The 19,647-nt window shown below is 47.1% G+C and overlaps 1 protein-coding gene across 1 annotated transcript; it reads right to left on the reverse strand.

The window, feature by feature from the left end:
• Window positions 1-10,024: 10,024 nt before the first annotated feature.
• LOC125515421 (haloacid dehalogenase-like hydrolase domain-containing protein At2g33255) lies at window positions 10,025-13,005 on the reverse strand. The gene is made up of 5 exons (XM_048680891.1): window positions 12,450-13,005; window positions 12,328-12,370; window positions 11,309-11,369; window positions 10,670-10,804; window positions 10,025-10,325 (listed from the first exon to the last, which is right to left on the reverse strand). The coding sequence occupies exons 1-5, from the start codon at window positions 13,000-13,002 to the stop codon at window positions 10,137-10,139; spliced, it is 981 nt and encodes a 326-aa protein (XP_048536848.1). The 5' UTR covers window positions 13,003-13,005; the 3' UTR covers window positions 10,025-10,136.
• Between the last annotated feature and the right edge of the window lie 6,642 nt (window positions 13,006-19,647).

Raw genomic sequence — 19,647 nt, forward strand, 5'->3', positions numbered from 1 at the left:
CACTTGCCTTGTCATTCAGAGCTATCTTGTCATTCTTTAGACGGCTGGCCTCTTTGTTGGCTGCGTCGAGAGCAGTTTTCAGTTTGGAGTTCTTCTCTTCGAGATTAACGACTGAAGCCAGCTTTTCTTCCGCAAGCTTCGTCTTGTCCAAAGCCGCCTTCTGCACCTTGGCAAGGTCATGGTCCTTCTTCTTGAGAGCCTCCTCCATTTTATCTGCAAAACATCAACGGGATCAGCATCAGGAATGGGCAGAAAAGAAAGACAGTCGTCAAGTTCTCACCAGCCATACCTTGCGCTTCGTCCCTCGCCTTCTGCAAGTTCTCCTGGGCAAGCTTCAAGTCGAGGTTGAGCTGGATCTGTTTGTTTTCCAATTCAGTATAGCGAGCCACAAGCTCGCAGGATTTCTGCGAAGAGTCAGTCGACAGACGTCAAATATAGGTTGCTTCCGAGCGACACTTCTAAGACTACAGTCGAATCAAAAATATCCGACAGTAGTCTCGGGGACTACACCCAGTGGGTGCACTCAGCGTGCCCCCACTGGTTTGACCGACTCGGCTCAACCAGTCGACCGAAAGAGACTAAGAGGTTATGATCTCATCATGATCTGCAAAAAAAGAGGGAGGTTCTTCAGACCTTAGTCGACTGCCAGCAGTCGACCATGGTCTCGGGGACTACACCCAGTGGGTGCACTCAGCGTGCCCCCACTGGTTCCAAGATCCCATTCGAAATGGCCTGACCAGACCGAGTGAAGAAATTCGAGTGAAGCAGCACAATATAAAGACTACAGTCGACTGCCAGCAGTCCACCGTAGTCTCGGGGACTACACCCAGTGGGTGCACTCAACGTGCCCCCACTAGTCCAAAAAGTTCAATCGACACACCCAGTGGGTGTACAGATGCAAAGATCTTCGGAAAAGAGAGTCTTCAGATAGCACATCCCAACAGAACAAGCGGTGATCAACTAACCTGGACATTGCTTTGAAGAGCTGAACTGGCATCATAGGCCGCTTGGCTGGCTTCCCGGACCACCTTCACCTGCTCCATCATGATCCCCGCCTGACGTATAGCCTCTTTAGCAGCACCCACTTGGTCCTCTGGGACGTGGTGTGTGGCAAAAAGGGAGGGAGGATCAGCAGTCGACGTGAAGGCCGAACACTCGTCAGCGGCACAGCGAAGGACACAGAAGTCCGAGTGGTATTACCACCCTCCTGAACTACTGTCTCAGGCGCTCGTGCAGTTTGTGGTGTCTTGCCAGTTGACGCCTTCCTATTCTTCCTCGCCCTCAGCGGCACTTCGTCATCATCATCAGGAAGATCAATGACATGAGGAGGAGCTATAAGAAAAATCCAAAAAGTTAAAGACGAAAATCCAATCGACCAAAGGAGACCGTCAATCAACTAAGAGTGAAACATCAGAAACTATACCAAGGTTGGAGGTAACAGCGTCTTCCATTTCCTGGTCATCGTTCTTGGCAGAGATCTCGGAGGTAGCAGCACTGCAGATTCCAAAAACCAGTCGGTTTAGTCAATGAGTCGACCAAGAGTCCGTCCATGTTCAACAAAAAAAGCAAGTTCTGCTGTTACCCAGAAATGGTGGGAACGGTCATCTTCATCTTGGGCAGGGCCTTCGGTGGCTTTGACGACGCCGCTCGTGGATGCTTTGGCGCTTTTTCAGTCGACGATGGGGAAGACATCCGAGGGCGTTTTGACGACTGCCTAACAGGCATAGTCGCCTTGCCTCGTTCGCGCGCAGGGTCGTGTGTGAGCTTGGATCGCCTTTCCGTGCGGGAAGGATCGACTTCTTCCTCCTCCCCTCTCCACTGTAGTCGTCGTCATCATCCTCCTCCCCTTCACCGTTAGATTGCCACTCTTCCCCACTTTCGCCTCCGCTCGCTTCCCCCTCCTCGGCCTGCTCTTGCGCCCCGTTGGGCATCGAGTACATATCAGTAATGGTCTGGAAGACAACAAACAAAACAAAAGTCAGTCGACTGTTTTTAAGCAAACAGAATGAAGAAAGCAAGGTCACAGTCAAAGATGCAGAATCGGACCTGGTCTACTTCGTACGTCTGGTCGAGTGGAGGAATCCTCCTGGCTCCTCGGGGGTTGTCCTTGTTCCCTGAGATACTTGACAGCCACCCTTCCAACGTCGCATCGTCAACCTCCTCCGGATGAATCCGAGTGGTGTCATCGAGACCCAAATACATCCACATCGGATGGTCACGAGCTTGGAGCGGTTGGATGCGCCTCCGGAGGAAGACCTCTAACAAATCCATACCAGTCACCCCGTCGCGGACGAGCTGAACCACTCGACCGACCAGCACTTTGACTTGTGCCTTTTCTTCCAGTGTCACTCTCAGAGAGGAAGGGTTTTCTGCTCGGTTCAGGGAGAAAGGGGGAAGGCCCGTCGCCTGTCCTGGAGTCGCCTGGTCTTTGCAGTAGAACCAGGTCGACTGCCACCCGCGGACTGACTCGGGAAAAGTCATAGCTGGAAAAGAACTTTTGCTTCTCATTCGGATCCCAAGACCCCTGAACATCTGAATCACTTGCGTCCTTTCGTCACTCGACTTGGCTTTCTTAACCGACTGAGAACGGCAAGTGAAAATGTGCTTGAAGAGGCCCCAATGGGGACGGCAACCCAAGAAATTCTCGCACAAAGATACAAAGGCAGCAAGATACACGATGGAATTTGGAGTAAAGTGATGGAGCTGCGCTCCGAAAAAGTTCAAGAAGCTCCGGAAGAAAGAATGAGGGGGCAGAGAAAATCCGCGGTCGACGTGAGTGGTGAGGAGGACGCACTCACCCTCGCGAGGCTGAAGTTCGATCTCATTCCCCAGGAGACGCGCAGATTCATGGGGAATGAATCCCCCATCGATCAGATCATCGATGTCATCTTGCCGAATCGCCGAAGGCATCCAATCGCCCTGGATCCAGTCCTTCGGCAGAGCGGACCTCGAAGAAGATCCGCCCCGACCGGACTTCCTCGCCTTCGCCTGCGCCGTTGCTTTCTTCGCACGCTCCAGGGCCGCCGTCTTCTCCTTCACCATCGCCGCGGACAAAGCTCGAACAGGCCGGCAGCGCTGAGACGAGAGCAGAGGTGGCGGAAGAATTCGAGAAGGAAGGGGAAAAGTGAAGGCGCACTGTTCAAAAGCCCTAGGCCGACAGCTTATATGGGGTCGCTTCCGAGTGACTGACCTGTAGGTCCAGGAGGCCCTGTCAAATCCCGCAACAGTCGCGCACGCGATACGTGGCGAAAAAGGTGGCGCGGAGATCGAGGAGGCTCCGTTCTATCCCATCCGATTACTGCGGCCTCCCCCGTCCCGCGCGCTTCCCGAAATTCGAATCCCGCGAAATCCGCGGGCAGCAGAACAACTCGTCAGATGGAGGATCTCCTACACGCAACCACTCAGGAATCTACAAGTAAAGAAATTCAGTCGACTAAAGAAAATTGTGAATGGATCAAGGCGACCGGAAAAGAAGTTGGTAACGACGCCCAGGTTCATTGATCCAAAACGAGATATACTCATGACACGAAGGGTGGGTCGGAAGGATGCTCAACTCCTTCCCCACTCAAACCTCGATCCATTCGGGGGCTAATGATGAAGCTATGTATCTAGGGTAGGGTCATGGACCTGTCCAAACTACCCTACCCAAGGACATCCCTAGAAGAAATCACTTTTCAGTCGACTTGGAGGTGTTCCACTCGACAGACTCGAAGACACTCGACCAAGAATCAACCACTCGACGAAGATCCAACCACTCGACGACCAGGAGACCTAAAGTCACTCCGCACGCTAACGGTCGGTCATTGAGTAGCTTTTATGGTCATCATAGCACTTTATTAGGGGCATTACCAGTAACGTCCGACCTTGATGTACTTAAATCCCTGCATAACTGAGGGCCGGAGGGGCCTGGCGAACTCTATATAAGCCACCCGCCTCCTCAGTGTAAAGGGTTCGCACACCTGTAATTCATACACACATAATCCAGTCCACCGCCTCCGGGCTCCGAGACGTAGGGCTATTACTTCCTCCCAGAAGGGCCTGAACTCGTAAATCCCGTGTGCTTACAACTACTCCATAGCTAGGATCTTGCCTCTCCATTCCTACCCCCTACATTACTGTTAGACTTAGAACCACGACACTAACCTTCTCGGGCCACTGCTCCGGCTTTTTTTTGGCATCTGAGATTCAATTGGGCCTACTAGCCTATTGGGACTATACTACGATCCCATCCAATGCAAAAGGTGCAGAGTCCTGAAAACACTGGACGCTCGCGACCCTCTCTTTCGCTCGCAGCCTCGTGTGGCGGCGCTACTATGTTTGACCGACGTGGTTGCCGACCGATGTGGGGGCTCGGATTGCAACGGCAACTGCTTGCACCAATGCGACGGACCCGGTCCGTTTGGTTGCACGGACGCGAGCTGCATGACAGGATTGGGTGTGGCGGTGAACACAGCCGCGAAGTTCAATCGTGAAAGATGATTTGATTGAGAGGTTAATCAGCCATCAATGCCAATCGATGCTCCTGGTAGGTCAGTTTCATCGCATATTTATATTAATGCCAATTGATTGATTGAGAGGTTAATCGTGTCTCACATTCATGCGGGCCTATAAAATCCCAACCTTGCCTCTCCACTCTGTTCATTTTCGCAAACTATTCTTTAGCACAGAAGCGATAGGTGATGCTTAGGTCTGCAGCCGTTCCAAGGGGCGGTTTGGTTTCTGCCCATATCAGCCACACCAAATCGTTGGCGCTGTTGGCGAGCGATTCTTTAAAAAAAAAATCAGTTGGCGAGTGATTCTGGCGCCCTCATTTCTACCAACAGATTGGCGTAAAAGGAGAGGAAAGCTGAGGCGGGTTGGCATGCCTGATTGGCGTAGTATTTGGTTCCTATCCAAAAACGCCCACCTCAAGGCTAGTCAACGACCAATTTTTTGGTCGGGCATGTGAGACTCTAAACTAAACAGGACTAGGCGACGTCTGTGTTGTAAGGTCAACTCCATCGCACGAATCCAAACGGACGTCCGTTTTGTTTGGTTTCTGTCCATTTGGGTAGGACAATGGGGTCGTGTTCAGGCCTGTCCTGAGATACGGTGGCCGTGCGTTCAATGCGCTGCCGCATCCTATCCGTGTACTTTTTGTATGCAAGCCCTTAAACTTTTTTTCATCAGTCATTCTTGATACATGGAAATACATCACCAAATTTTGACTAGAAAAGTAAGACCAAAGAAAACAAGAAGCACAAGAATACATTTTAGAAAATATCCAACTTTCATAACTGCTCATGTAAGTTGGATTAGTGTCTTCTCGATGCATTCATTGTTGATCTGCGGAGGAGCCGCCTCCATCTTGCGTGTTTCTTTTTTCTTCGAGTCTAAAGAAATAGAGGTGCCTCCTCGCATCTAGTCTCGTGTCTAGCCTCTAATCTAGCAACAAGTGCACTTGTCTCATCTACAACCTCTATGCTAGCTAAAAGTGCACGAATATCTACTAAATTGCGCTCTATCAATATATCGATGTACTCTTCTTTCCAATACCAAAACTTGCATCAATTCTACACAACAAACTTTGAAGTTAACACAACTAGTCAAATCTAGAGCATAAACCGAAGCTAAAAAAGCACATACCCCATCGTTTAAGCACTTGATGAACACCCATCCGGAATGTTCCGGCGTTGTAGACATGCGGCGAACGACCTTCTTTACGCAGTGGTCGCACTTAATGAGCGGCAACGGTGCGCCGACAAGCTTTTGGGCTAGCACCGAGTCAGGCCGACCGCCATTCGTGTATCTGTCGGCGGACCACCGACGGTGTAGATCCGAGCGGCTAGAGGAGGAGCCACTGCCTGCATGTGGCCTTGCGGCCCTGCCATGGCCTTCCAGCCCGGTCCCCGCCCAGTCCATGGCGTGGCGCGGCCTCCCACAGCCGGGCGAGCTCAAGACCGACCGGATCCGGTCCAAATTCGGCCGGCGGGTGCGCAAAACTGGTGGTCGTGGTTGGGTAGCTCGGGGGCGCCGAGGGGAAGGAGCTGGGCGAGCGCGCGTCCGAGCTGCACAGCTACAATGGCAGCAGCGGCGGCGGCGGCAACGAGGGAAGAGTGGGGAAGAGTGGAGAAGAATGGAGGGCGTGCGGCTGGAGGGAGGAAGGGGTGGATAAAAAAAGGCGCCCCTGTGCCACCAATGGGCGGGCCAGGGGAGGACACGCGCAGACGGCCCGGTCCGCGTGCTGTCCGTTTCACCCCAAAAGCTGCGCAAACTTGGGCCGGGGATGGGTCGAAAGCGGACAGAAAATGGACAAAAGTCTGTTTGCGCCCGCGCGTTGGCCGTCTGGTTCGTCCGTTTTACCCCAAAAGCACGCGCGCGGACAGAATGGGGTCGTGCAGTGTAGTTGGCCTAATTTGTTGTCAATGGAGTTGGAGTTAAACAATCCTCGGCGCCGACTAATGAAGCCTTTTTTTAGGGGGCAAAGAAGCCTTTTAGATATGAGTGCATGTGGGAGACCAACATAAATTTCAGTGGTGTCGTGGAGGAGGCATGGCAAGCCGATGCACCTGCGACGTCGGTGGGCGGTCCTTTTTAGTAGAAGCAATTCTTTCTTGCAAAGAACCTATTTCTGCACAATCTTCGGTTTTCGACGCGGAAGCAATTTGCTTAGCAAGGAAACTGGAAGTCGTGGCAAGGTCCTTATCCCGCTGGGGTCAGCTCACGTTTGGTTCTATACGACAGGAGCTAAGAGCATCTTCACTCGTTCGGTCCTCAGGCGAACCAGGTGATTGTGGTTTGGCTGTTCGGCCAGCGCTTTTTTAGCCCTGAGGGCGATCTAGTTTCAAGTCACGCTCCTAGATTTGGCCTTAAGACACGTATAATTTCAAACATGACATTTCTTGCTACCCAAAAAAACGCCACAAGTTCGGCGATCAATGCCACAAAGTTTGGCGATCACCACGCCACAGTTCGGCAATCAATCATACTCGAAAGTTCGGCGTTCAAAAGGAAGGACGCGTAGGCAATGCATCAAACGGCAGCGTGCTCCTCCGGCGTCGGACTGGCGGGAGTCGGCGTGCTCGGGCTGGTCGTCGTCGGCGCGGCTTCTGTGCTGGGCGTCGTGGAGGCATCATCACTGCGGCGACGTCGTGAAGCTGGCCGACGACCCGACGCTCTGCTGGCTCCAGGAAGCTTGTGGGCCGTGGCCGCCGGGTGGATTCATCATCCCCGCGCGAGACGCCGACTCTGCCCGCTCCGCCGCCGCCGCCCTGTCCCGGGCCCTCTTGGCGTTGAGCCTATTCTGCCGGTTGGTGGTGACAGCCTCCCGGCGCTGAACCTCCGCCTTCCAGTCGGTGTTCGACATGCCGGGTGGTTTTGACGGCGGCGCCCTCGGCTTCCTCTGCTTCGGCTAGGTGGCATCGGCATCGGCAACGGCGCGAGGGGCCGTATACTTCTTCGGCGGCATGGCGAGATGCCGGCCGAATGGCGGGGAGAGGGAGGAGAATGGCGGGAGAAGAGAGCAGAACGGGGGAATGAAGGGATAATGGAGGGGAAAAGTAGGGGATCGGCGGGAAAAAGTGCCTTCACTCGCCGACAGAGCAGACCCACAAGCCTTTTTGCTTCAGCCGGCGCCCCCAGGCGGCCCCCGGGGGCTTGGGTTCGGCTCGGGTTCGCCGGCTGTTATTTCGGCCCAAACCGGCGATAAACAAGGTCCTGGGGGCGCGACTGGGCCATTTTTTTTACGCCGGCGCTAAAAAATGGCCTGGGGAGGGGGAAGCGGCCTGTTGGGGGCGCGGCTGGAAATGCCCTAAGAAACCTACGTCACATGATACAGCTGCTGTACATAGAGGAGATCATGATGAGGCAGAGAGGTGCTGCATCCAATGGCTGACCGAGGGGGCTGGTAACACTGCTTTTTTTTCAGAAAAAATAACAAGTGCTTGGCGTGCAAAGAACAAGATCAAGCAGCTAGAGAAAACTGATGGTACTTCTGTTACTGATCAAAGCAAAGATGGTGCAGATGACTAATGAGTTTTATTCAAACTTGTACACTTCAGAAGGAACTATTGGGATGGAGGTATCCCACATACCTTCGAGAGTGGACGGGGCGAGAAATGCACGTCCAAATAAGGAATATATCAAAGAAGAGGTTAAAGAGGCCCTGTTTCAAATGTTCCCTACTAAGGTTGCGGTACCAGATGGGGTCTTGGATGCCCCATTACGGTTAACTTTATTACAATCTATGAGTGCTTGCATTATATGAAAACAAAAAGGGTCAATAGCAACAGATTATTTGCTTTAAAGCTGGATATGACAAAGGTGTATGATAGACCGGAATGACCTTACTTGAAGGCATAAACTAGGTGTTAGCCCACGTTTCACCGAAACTGTTATGTGCGTATCTTCAGTTTCTTATTCGGTGCTTTTTAATGGTGGTGGTTTCAATGCTTTCAGGCCATCTAGGGGAGTACGGCAGAGGGACCCTATTTCCCCATACCTTTTACTTCTAGCGGCAGAAGGGCTTTCATGCTTGCTCAAAACTCATGTTGATGGAGTTTGGGGCATAACAGTGGCACCAACTGCATCAGAAGTAAATCACCTTCTATTTGTCGATGACAATCTCTTGTTTTTTAAAGCAACCAGTGTCAGTGCTGTACGAATCAAGGATCTATTGAGGAGGTATTGTGATGCGTCCGGACAAAGACTCAATGTTGATAAGTGCTCTATTTATTTTAGCAAGGGTGTGCATGAAAACTTGCGGGCTAATGTAATGAATATTCTTGTAGTCCAGAATGAGTCACTTTCAGATAAGTACTTGGGCCTTCCCACGGATGTGAGGAAATCGAAAGAGGGATGTTTTAGGACGCCGTTAACTGCCACACGTGTGGTATATTCAACATGTGCCCACACATGGTGTGGTGTGCGCAGGAGGCAGCCCACACGGACTGTGTATGGGCGGACATCAGAATTGCCCACACGTGTGGGCGCGGCTACTTCGTGCCACACGCCAACAAGTACTACTCATCTTCACCCGTGCGTGTGGCACGAAGCAAAAATGCCCACACATCCTGGCGCAGCTACGTTAGGTACTCCGCGGGATGATGATTTAGTTGCCATCCCGGTTGGCAGATGTAGTTATCTGGGATGGCAAGTGTAGTTGTAAAAATATGGCAACTCTATCTGTTTTGGTTAACTATAGTTGCCATGTCTAATTTATGGTAGTTGCCGTGTGTAATCAAACCGTAATTGCCGTGTGTGATAAACTACTTGTCACATATGGTCAAACAGTAGTTGCCATGTGTGTTTACCTAGTTGCCACGTGTGGTCCAACCATAGTTGCCATCTATTGTTAATCACAGTTGTCATGTCTGTTTATCTGGTTGCCACGTACGCGCAACTGCAATTGCCGTCTAGCAAAAATTCACAGTTGCCATGTGTGTACTGAGTTGCCAAGTTCGCGTAACTGCAGTTGCCATTCACAACGTAGGAGTGTCGTGTGGGGCGAAAAGCAGTTCGCCCACACGCGCATGACCTAGGTGGTGGCTGTATGGGCAGAAACTAGTTCGCCCACACAGCGCAGCTGGCAAATGGCGTGGTGCGAGCGTACTCTCCAACGCCCACACACCAGCCCCATCCTACGTGGCACAGAAAATCAACCTTTTCGTGCCAAGATTCGTGCAAAAGACACTGGACAACGATCCAAGCGTGTGGGCGAGTTGGGGAACGCCGACACGTGTGGGTGTTAGAGTTTCCGATGTTTTATAGATACTTAAAGACAGAATCTGGAAACATGTGCAAGGGTGGATGGAAAAATTCTTACCAGCGGTCGACAAGGTTTACAGGCGTACCTGCGATGCCTTAGAAATCTACACAATCACAACCATCTATGGTTTTCTTTCGACAGAAACTATACTCTACTACTAAATTCCAGTCACCGGCTATATATGGTTAGGTATTCATGACAGGCGAATTTCACGGCCATAATTCCTCGGAGCATGATGCATCCGTAATTGACACCATGCTTGAAGCTGCATCACAGTCAGAACTGAAAACAAATTTCTTTCTAGCAGTCATATTTTTGGAGGGTATGGATAAACTGATCGATACAGCTCGACATATACCAATATTACATTGAAGGTGTAGGACGTTTCCTGTCATATTCTACTCTCGGCGACAGACACTGGAGCCAAATCGAAATGCTCCTCCAGCACCGACAGTACTTGGGGGAGTGAAGACACCATGAAGTCAGGCTTAACATCTTCAGGCAAAGAATCGTGGGGGGCGTATCGCCCTGTTTCGTCAAGTAGGCAAGTGAATGCTCCTGCTCTCTTTCCACAAACGATCTGCGCAAGGTTTTCAAAGGCAAGGCAAATGAATCAGTACACACGCACAAGCTATCGGAAAAGTTTAAGATTCACAAAAACTGTCCTGAACTCCGGCTTATGTAAGTAGTAGAATCAAGGAGCATTTAGCGAAAGCAGCACAGGCACAATTCCTTTTGATTCATGGGTATGATGGAAGTATGAAACTATAACTTACTGTGGAGCTTTCAAATTTTGAACTCATAATATCTACACTAATTTAGGAATCCTGATAGTATGCCTTGATAACTCGAACCATGGCACAAAGTGAACTGTATAGGAATCATTCATACGCTGAGCTACATAATGGGATGAAAAATGCTTACGTCATCCTTGAGGCTGTCACCAACCATGATCACCTCGGTTGGTGGAATGTCCCAAGTGGAGCAAATATGAAGCAATGGAGCTGGATCTGGCTTATAGGGACGGAATTCTCTGCTTAATGCAGGCACAAATGTCATCTGCGTAAGTTTCAGATGTGCGAGATTAGCATATTGAAGATGATTGCAATATCACAGATCCTGGAAAGTTATTTCACTTCACCATACCAATATATGACTAGCAAAAAATCAAGTCGGTTGAGCATAAAGTAAACCATGAATATTAAAAGATATATATTATGCAGAGTTACAACATAACCTCATAATTTGCCTAGATAACAACATTCAGCCTTTCTACATAACACAAGGATTGGGGAGATCGACATGAAGGTATGTTCAGAAAGGTGCAAGAAACTATTCCCTCCGTCCCATAATGTAAGATGTCTTTTGACACTACACTAGTGTCAAAATACGTCTTATATTATGGGATAGAGGGAGTAGTTGCAGAAGATTACCAAAATAAACACAGATTTGGGTTGAGTGTCGCAAGGTATATCACAGTAATATACATGAGCAAGAACAATGGATATCATCCTGAAAGTATAACCACGAGATGAACAGAATGAGTTTAGTGCAACAACTTACACCAAACCTTTGGTGAAACAAATCAACTGCGCCCTTCACATTGCGGGTGATTAAACCCCTCCTGTGTAATACCAATGGTAATTATCAATAACAAAAGCATAAATATCTCTAATCTAATAAAGTAACTACATACAGATGCCACTAATAATTGCAGTTATTTCTGTACCATTAGTCTGGCAGATTTCTACAATAAGAAACAGATGCTACACATGAACTCAATGGCACATGTCAAAAAAAGTAACAGTGTCTGTTATATACTTATATACAAGTAAACAACAAACTAGTAAGCAACATCCAAATCTGATGCGTAGCTCACAATTTTTTTTAAAGAAAGCAACCGCCTCTGTTATATACAAGTAAACAACAAACTAGTAAGGCACCTGCTGCTAGAGTGCTTCTTCCTGATCACTAGGATTGTTGGCATTAAGAAGTCAGTTGGAGATTCATAATTAGTGATCTAATTCACAACCCAATTAAGAATAAAAATGCATGATTTTCTGACACGATAATTTATGGCTCCAGAGAGTTTAAGTTCCCACTACAGGATGTATGGGAATTCCTTGGAATAACATGATTTCATCAAAAAGTTGACAGAGCAAGACGTACTGATCATCAGAAGTAATGTTTCTAAATGAGGTATAATGTTGTGCGAACATATAACTGCATATTTAATCGTGGATTTGCAATAGCATGGGTTTGCATATCAAATTTCGATTTTCGATCCATCCAATCTATATAGCCTACAAGGCATTCTTCCTATCATCCGAAAACAACCTCTCTAACTTCCTGAAATGTTAGTCCGTACATCAATCGACAGACAGTTCACTATTAATACAGCAAAGTCCCAAATCATGGCATGAACAAACTTTTAAGCAACTGCATGGTAGTGATACTACCAGGTGCAAATGGTATTACACCTGCACCAAATCAATTCTGAAAACAAAGTGCAATTGAGCACATAGTGAACTGTACAACTAACTGAACTGAATTGAGCTACATTTTGGGGCAAAGAATCCCACCTGATCTGCCTCGCGTCGAGGAACCCGCAGAGCTCCGCGGCCCCTGCAAACCACAAGCACCGTCACACGCCGATAAGGGAATCAGAATCCGACGCGAGGGGGGCCGACCGGGAGGGGCTCACCGGGCATGATCTGGAGGCGGTCGAGGCCGTCGCGCTCGAACCGGGCGATGGCCTCGTAGGCGCGGCGCTGCTCGTCGGGGCCCCAGGCCTCGATGCAGTGGAGGATGTCGACGGCGCCCCCGCCGGCCTCGCGCGCCGCGGCGTAGGCCGCCTCCCCGCCGAGCACCTCGCGGTACATGGCCGGGAAGTCGATGACGGGCACCGTCAGGGTCCCGTCCATGTCGAACACCACGCCCCGCAGCGGGCCCCTGCGGCGGGCGGGCGCGGAGGAGGAGGAGGACATGGAGACGGCGGCGGGCGGGCGGGGAGCGAGGCGGCGGCGTGGGAGGAGGAGGAGGGGGCGGGGGCCGCCGGCGAGGAGGCGGTGCGCGGGGAGCAGGCGGGGGAGGAGCATGCGTGGCGCGGTCTCCGGCCGGCCGCGTCTGTCTGTGGCGTGCGCGCGCGCGTGCCGGCGGCTGGGCGTGTGGTGGGTGGGAGTCGGAGCCCGCGCGTGTGGCTCTGATCCTGGATTACGCGCCGCATTTTTCTCCAACAGAGTTACGTCTTCCAGCATGGATCACGCACAGCTATTGCAGGCATCTAACTGCTTTACGTCTTCCAGTATGGGTCACGCACAGGTATATCATCATTCGCTAATGGAAACCACCTCAATGATCTTGATCTTAAGCTTGTAAGACTGGTTCTGCACAGGGGTTGAAAATATGTGTTTAAGCGCAAAGTGTGCATACCAATGAAAGTAACATCAAGATATTTTCACAGTACCATAGAATCATTAGGTTCTACACCAGCCAAGGCATTGATATTTTCAAAGCTAGGATTCTGCAATTCAATTCCGTTAGGTACATTCCTGATTCTATACAATTACAACATGTCATAATTACCTAGTGCACAAAGCATCAGAGAGATCAGAATGAAATATTATAACATGAGTGCAGTCGGGAATGTGTTCTCGAAAGCCGTTGCACCTGAACATTTTGGAGACATTTTGTTTAGGTGGTTTGCGCAAATTTCAATGAACAAACGAAGTCTGAACACATGTTGGCCAATATTTATACATGTGTACGGGTCCACCATTACTCCAACAAACAATATCAGAATGGGTTTCCTTTTTAGACCAGTCATGCACAAAATCTCGCCCAAAGAGTAACAATTGCATGTTTTCTTTACAATTCATTATCGAGTTATTTCGTGCGATGAAACTACTTGTAAAATGTATGATGCCATGATCTTAATAAAAATACACATTCTCCATCTATGATGGAAATTTGGTGTCTTGGTTCTCCAGCAGCACCGGTAGGGGGCAAAAGGTTGGCAACAACAGTAACCAAACCAACTACATCTATAAATTCAGAAAAATGCAAGAGTTTCAGAGTAGGACAGAGCAAACTGGTAAGGAAGTTGAATTTCACAAATTAAAATTAATGCAAACTAACCTGACATAATTAAGCACAATTGATCAAATATGTTTTTCAAGCTTGGAAAGCAGAAGCACATTAGAAGCAAATCATAGGAAAGCCCGATGGCCGAGGATTTATAAGAATCACGTTGGTTCTGCCGACAAAAGGTTATATAATGTGATATGCTGCTTTGTACTTTTCTTTTGCCTGTATTATCAAATGTCGTTCAATCTTGTACACCGCCCCCCCACCCCTCGGGATTCTGTCTCTGAACTTGCTCATCTTGTATTTTCGTATTAGGCCCTCTGCTCTTTCTCCCTAAGAAAGAAAATCAATGGCATTATCTGTCATTTTTAACTAAGGTACTAAGCAACACAAATCTAATTACAAAAAATAGCTGCTCTAACCTTTCGGTCAACCATAACAAAGTTTAGACTGTACAATATGGAGGGATTAGTGCTCCAATGCTCCCATATTATTCTGATTGGAACGATAAACATTAAGCCGTACATATTTCTTGCTAAATCCTTTTAGCAGAGCACCTTCCATCACAACACTATGAGGGTATCTAGGATGCATTACAACAATTGTTAGTATCAATATGGAACTATAATAGATTGAACTCATGATAAAATCTTTCCTGCAAAAAAAGAAATCATGATAAAATCGTAAAATGGCAAAGATAAAAGAGTGGAATAGAAATAAAAAATTATGGGCTAAATTCATCATAATTAGAAACAACAACGAAGGAAAAGAAGAAAATAAAAAGGATTAAGCGTGTGGGATAGATTGATAGAAAAAGACCATCGCTTATCCCCGACCGCCACTCATAAGGAAGACAATCAATAAATAAATCATACTCCGACTTCATCACATAACGGTTCACCATACGTGCATACTACGGGAATCACAAGCTTCAACACAAGTATTTCTCAAATTCACAACTACTCAACTAGCACAACTTTAATATCACCATCTTTATATCTCAAAACAATTATCAAGTATCAAACTTCTCATAGTATTCAACACTCATAAGAAAGTTTTATTATTAATCTTGTATACCAAGCATATTAAGACTTTAAGCAAATTACCATACTATTTAGGACTCTCAAAATAATCTAAGTGAAGCATGAGAGATCAATGGTTTCTATAAAACAAATCCACCACCGTGCTCTAAAATATATAAGTGGAGTACTAGAGCAAAACTACATAACTCAAAAGATATAAGCGAAGCACATAGAGTATTCTAACAAATTCCAAATCATGTATGGCTCTTTCAAAAGGTGTGTACAGCAAGGATGATTGTGGTAAACTAACAAATAAAGACTCAAATCGTACAAGACGCTCCAAGCAAAACACATATTATGTGGTGAATAAAAATATAGCTCCAAGTAAAGTTACCGATAGAAGTAGACGAAAGAGGGGATGCCTTCCTTGGCATACCCAAACTTTGGCTTTTAGGTGTCCTTAGATTATCTTGGGGGTGCCATGGGCATCCCCAAGCTTAGGCTCTTGCCACTCCTTGTTTCATAATCCATCAAATCTTTACCCAAAACTTGAAAACTTCACAACACAAAACTTAAAGTAGAAAATCTCATGAGCTCCGTTAGCGAAAGAAAATAAAAGACCACTTCAAGGTACTGTAATGAACTCATTCTTTATTTATATTGGTGTTAAACCTACTGTATTCCAACTTCTCTATGGTTTATAAAATATTTTACTAACCATAGATTCATCAAAATAAGCAAAAAACACACGAAAAAGAGAATCTATCAAAAACAGAACAGTCTGTAGTAATCTGTAGCTAGCGCAAGATCTGGTAGGCATCCTTTTTCTAAGATTTTCATTGAAAGCAACATAGTCTAGAGATTGAAAACGCATTATTTCTTATTGATCAAAGAGGATGGCCTCTATGGGAGGATGGCAAGCGTCCACCCTATAATGCGCAAAGATTTCTTTGGCCTCTTTTATTATGAATGAAACTCATGAGCCAAAAAGATAGTAACGACACGCTTAACAGAAGAATGCTCAATATTAGAAAATTCTAGGAAAATCCTTTGTATGGAAGGATGCATGTGCATGAATTGCCTTTCAAGTTCGACTATAAGCATGGCAATAGCGTCCGCAAGACTACTAGTTCTATGAAGAATAGAACTACCCATAGAGGGCGAAGCACCGGCACAAGTAAAGAAATCTTGAATAACTCCTTTTCCAATAATATTACCACTACCAACACGGAATCTTTTTATATGTGAGATAGTGGGTTCTTTAGTAGGAGCATCAAAATAATTATCGACAATAGTATCCCCAATTTCAGACATAGAGGCAGAAGGTAAAGAACTAGCCATAACGACAAGTAACCAAACTAACACACAAGCAAGCAAAAAGCAAGCGGACAAAAGAGGCAAAAAGAGAAGGAGAGGGAGGATAGAGAGAGAGGGCAAATAAAACGGCAAGGGTGAAGTGGGGGGAGAGGAAAACGAGAGGCAAATGGCAAATAATATAATGCGGGAGATAAGGGTATGTGATGGGTACTTGGTATGTTGACTTTTGCGTAGACCTCCCCGGCAACGGCGCCAGAAATCCTTCTTGCTACCTCTTTTAGCACTCGTTGGTTTTCCCCGAAGAGGAAGGGATGATGCAGCAAAGTAGCGTAAGTATTTCCCTCAGTTTTTGAGAACCAAGGTATCAATCCAGTAGGAGGCTACGCGCGAGTCCCTCGTACCTGCACAAAACAAATAAATCCTCGCAACCAACGCAAATAGGGGTTGTCAATCCCTATAAGGCCACTTACGAGAGTGAGATCTGATAGATATGATAAGATAATTTTTTTTGGTATTTTTATGATAAAGATGCAAAGTAAATAAAGGCAAGGTAAATAGCAAAGTAAATAACTAAGTAGTAGGAGGTTGATATGATAAAGATAGACCCGCGGGCCATAGGTTTCACTAGTGGCTTCTCTCGAGAGCATAAGTATTCTACGGTGGGTGAACAAATTACTGTTGAGCAATTGACAGAATTGAGCATAGTTATGAGAATATCTAGGTATGATCATGTATATAGGCATCACGTCCGAGACAAGTAGACCGACTCCTGCCTGCATCTACTACTATTACTCCACTCATCGACCGCTATCCAGCATGCATCTAGAGTATTAAGTTAAAAAACAGAGTAACGCCTTAAGCAAGATGACATGATGTAGAGGGATAGACTCATGCAATATGAAGAAACCCCCCTCTTGTTATCCCCGATGGCAACAATACAATGTGCCTTGCTACCCTTACTGTCACCGGGAAAGGACACAGTAAGATTGAACCCAAAGCTAAGCACGTCTCCCATTGCAAGAAAGATCAATCTAGTAGGCCAAACCAAACTAATAATTCGAAGAGACTTGCAAAGATAACCAATCATACATAAAAGAATTCAGAGAAGATTCAAATATTATTCATAGATAGACTTGATCATAAACCCACAATTCATCGGTCTCAACAAACACACCGTGAAAAGAAGATTACATCGAATAGATCTCCACAAGAGAGGGAAAGAACATTGTATTGAGATCCAAAAAGAGAGAAGAAGCCATCTAGCTACTAACTATGGACCCATAGGTCTGAAGTAAACTACTCACACTTCATCGGAGAGGCTATGGTGTTGATGTAGAAGCCCTTCGTGATCGATGCCCCCTCCGGCGGAGCTCCGGAACAGGCCCCAAGATGGGATCTCGTGGATACAGAAAGTTACGGCGGTGGAATTAGGGTTTTGGCTCCATATCTGATCGTTTGGGGGTACGTGGGTATATATAGGAGGAAGAAGTACGTCGGTGGAGCAACAGGGGGCCCACGAGGGTGGAGGGCGCGCCTAGGGGGTAGGCGCACCCCCTACCCCGTGGCCTCCTGTTACGTGGCTTGACGTAGGGTCCAAGTCTCCTGAGTTGTATTCGATGAGAAAATCACGTTCCCGAAGGTTTCATTCCGTTTGGACTCCATTTGATATTCCTTTTCTTCGAAACCCTAAAACAGGAAAAAAACAACAATTATGGGCTGGGCCTCCGGTTAATAGGTTAGTCCCAAAAATAATATAAAAGTGGATAATAAAGCCCAATAATGTCCAAAATAGTAGATAATATAGCATGGAGCAATCAAAAATTATAGATACGTTGGAGACGTATCAGCCATCTCTGCATGACACTTCTTCAACTTGGAAACGTGAAATACATCATGAACTCCTGACAGTCCTTCGGGTAACTCCAACTTGTAGGCAACCTCTCCCATGCGTTCCAAGACTCGGTATGGTCCTACAAATCTCGGGGCTAACTTTCCCTTAACTCCAAAACGCTTAACTCCTCGCAGAGGCGACACTCGCAGATATGCTCTATCTCCAATTTCATAGACTAGCTCCTTGCGTTTTGAATCTGCATAACTCTTCTGCCTGGACTGAGCTACCTTCAGTCTATCTCGAATCAGCTTAACCTTCTCTTCTGACTCTTTAATCAAATCCGGTCCGAACAACTGACGGTCTCCAACTTCATCCCACATCATACAGGGCTTCGAATGGTGCCATCTTCAAACTGGCCTGATAGATGTTGTTGTATGAGAACTCCGCGTAGGGAAAGTTTTCATCCCAACTAGATCCATAATCTAGCGCACAAGCTCTCAACATGTCATCCAGAATCTGATTTACTCTCTCGGTCTGTCCATCTGTCTGCGGGTGAAAAGTTGTACTGAATTCTAATATGGTTCCCAAAGTCTGGTGCAACTGATGCCAAAACTTTGAAGTAAACTGTGTTCCTCTATCTGATATGATGGTCCTCGAAACTCCGTGCAGACATACAATCATGGTCATGTATATCTTGTCCAACTTCGCACTTGTATAGGTGGTTTTCACTGGGATAAAGTGAGCTACTTTGGTCAAGCAATCCACTACTACTCAGATAGAATCATATCCCGATCGGGTCCTGGGTAATTCGGTGATGAAATCCATGCCAAGCTTATCCCACTTCCATTCGGGTATCGGCAAAGGCTACAGTAATCCTGCTCGCTTCTGATGTTCTGCCTTCACTCAATGACATACATCACATACAGCTACATACTCGGTAATATCCTTCTTCATTCCAGTCCACCAGAAACACTCCTTCAAATCCAAATACATCTTGGTGTTTCCGGGGTGTATCGAGTATGGCGAGTCATGAGCTTCCTGAAGTATCAACTTCCTGATCTCGGCATTGTTGGGCACAAATATACGGTTCTCAAACCACAAGGTGTCGTGCTCATCCTCACGAAAACCTTTGGCTTTGCCTTCAGCCATCTTCTCCATTATCTCGGCAATTTCCTTGTCGTCTTTCTGAGCTTCTCGAATCTTTCCCAATAATGTCGACTGAACTTCCAATGTTGTAAAAAAACCTCTAGGAACAATCTCCAAACGGAGTTCCCTGAGATCTTCTGCTAACTCCTTTCGCAATCCTTTACTTAAGAAGGTATTGGCATAACTTTTCCGGTTCAAAGCGTCTGCTACGACATTGGCCTTGCCTGGGTGGTAATGCAGCTTCATGTCATAATCCTTTATGAGCTCCAACCATCTCCTTTGCCTGAGATTCAACTCCTTGTGAGTAAAAATGTACTTCAAACTCTTGTGATCCATGTACACATCACATCGGTTTCCAATAAGAAAGTGTCTCAAGGTTTTGAGTGCATGCACTACAGCTGCTAACTCCAAATCATGCGTGGCATAATTCAACTCATGCGGTCGGAGTTGTCATGAGGCGTACGAAACAACTCTTCCATCTTGCATAAGTACACTTCCAA

The sequence above is a fragment of the Triticum urartu genome, chromosome 6, assembly GCF_003073215.2.
Source record: "Triticum urartu cultivar G1812 chromosome 6, Tu2.1, whole genome shotgun sequence".
Lineage (NCBI taxonomy): Eukaryota > Viridiplantae > Streptophyta > Magnoliopsida > Poales > Poaceae > Triticum > Triticum urartu.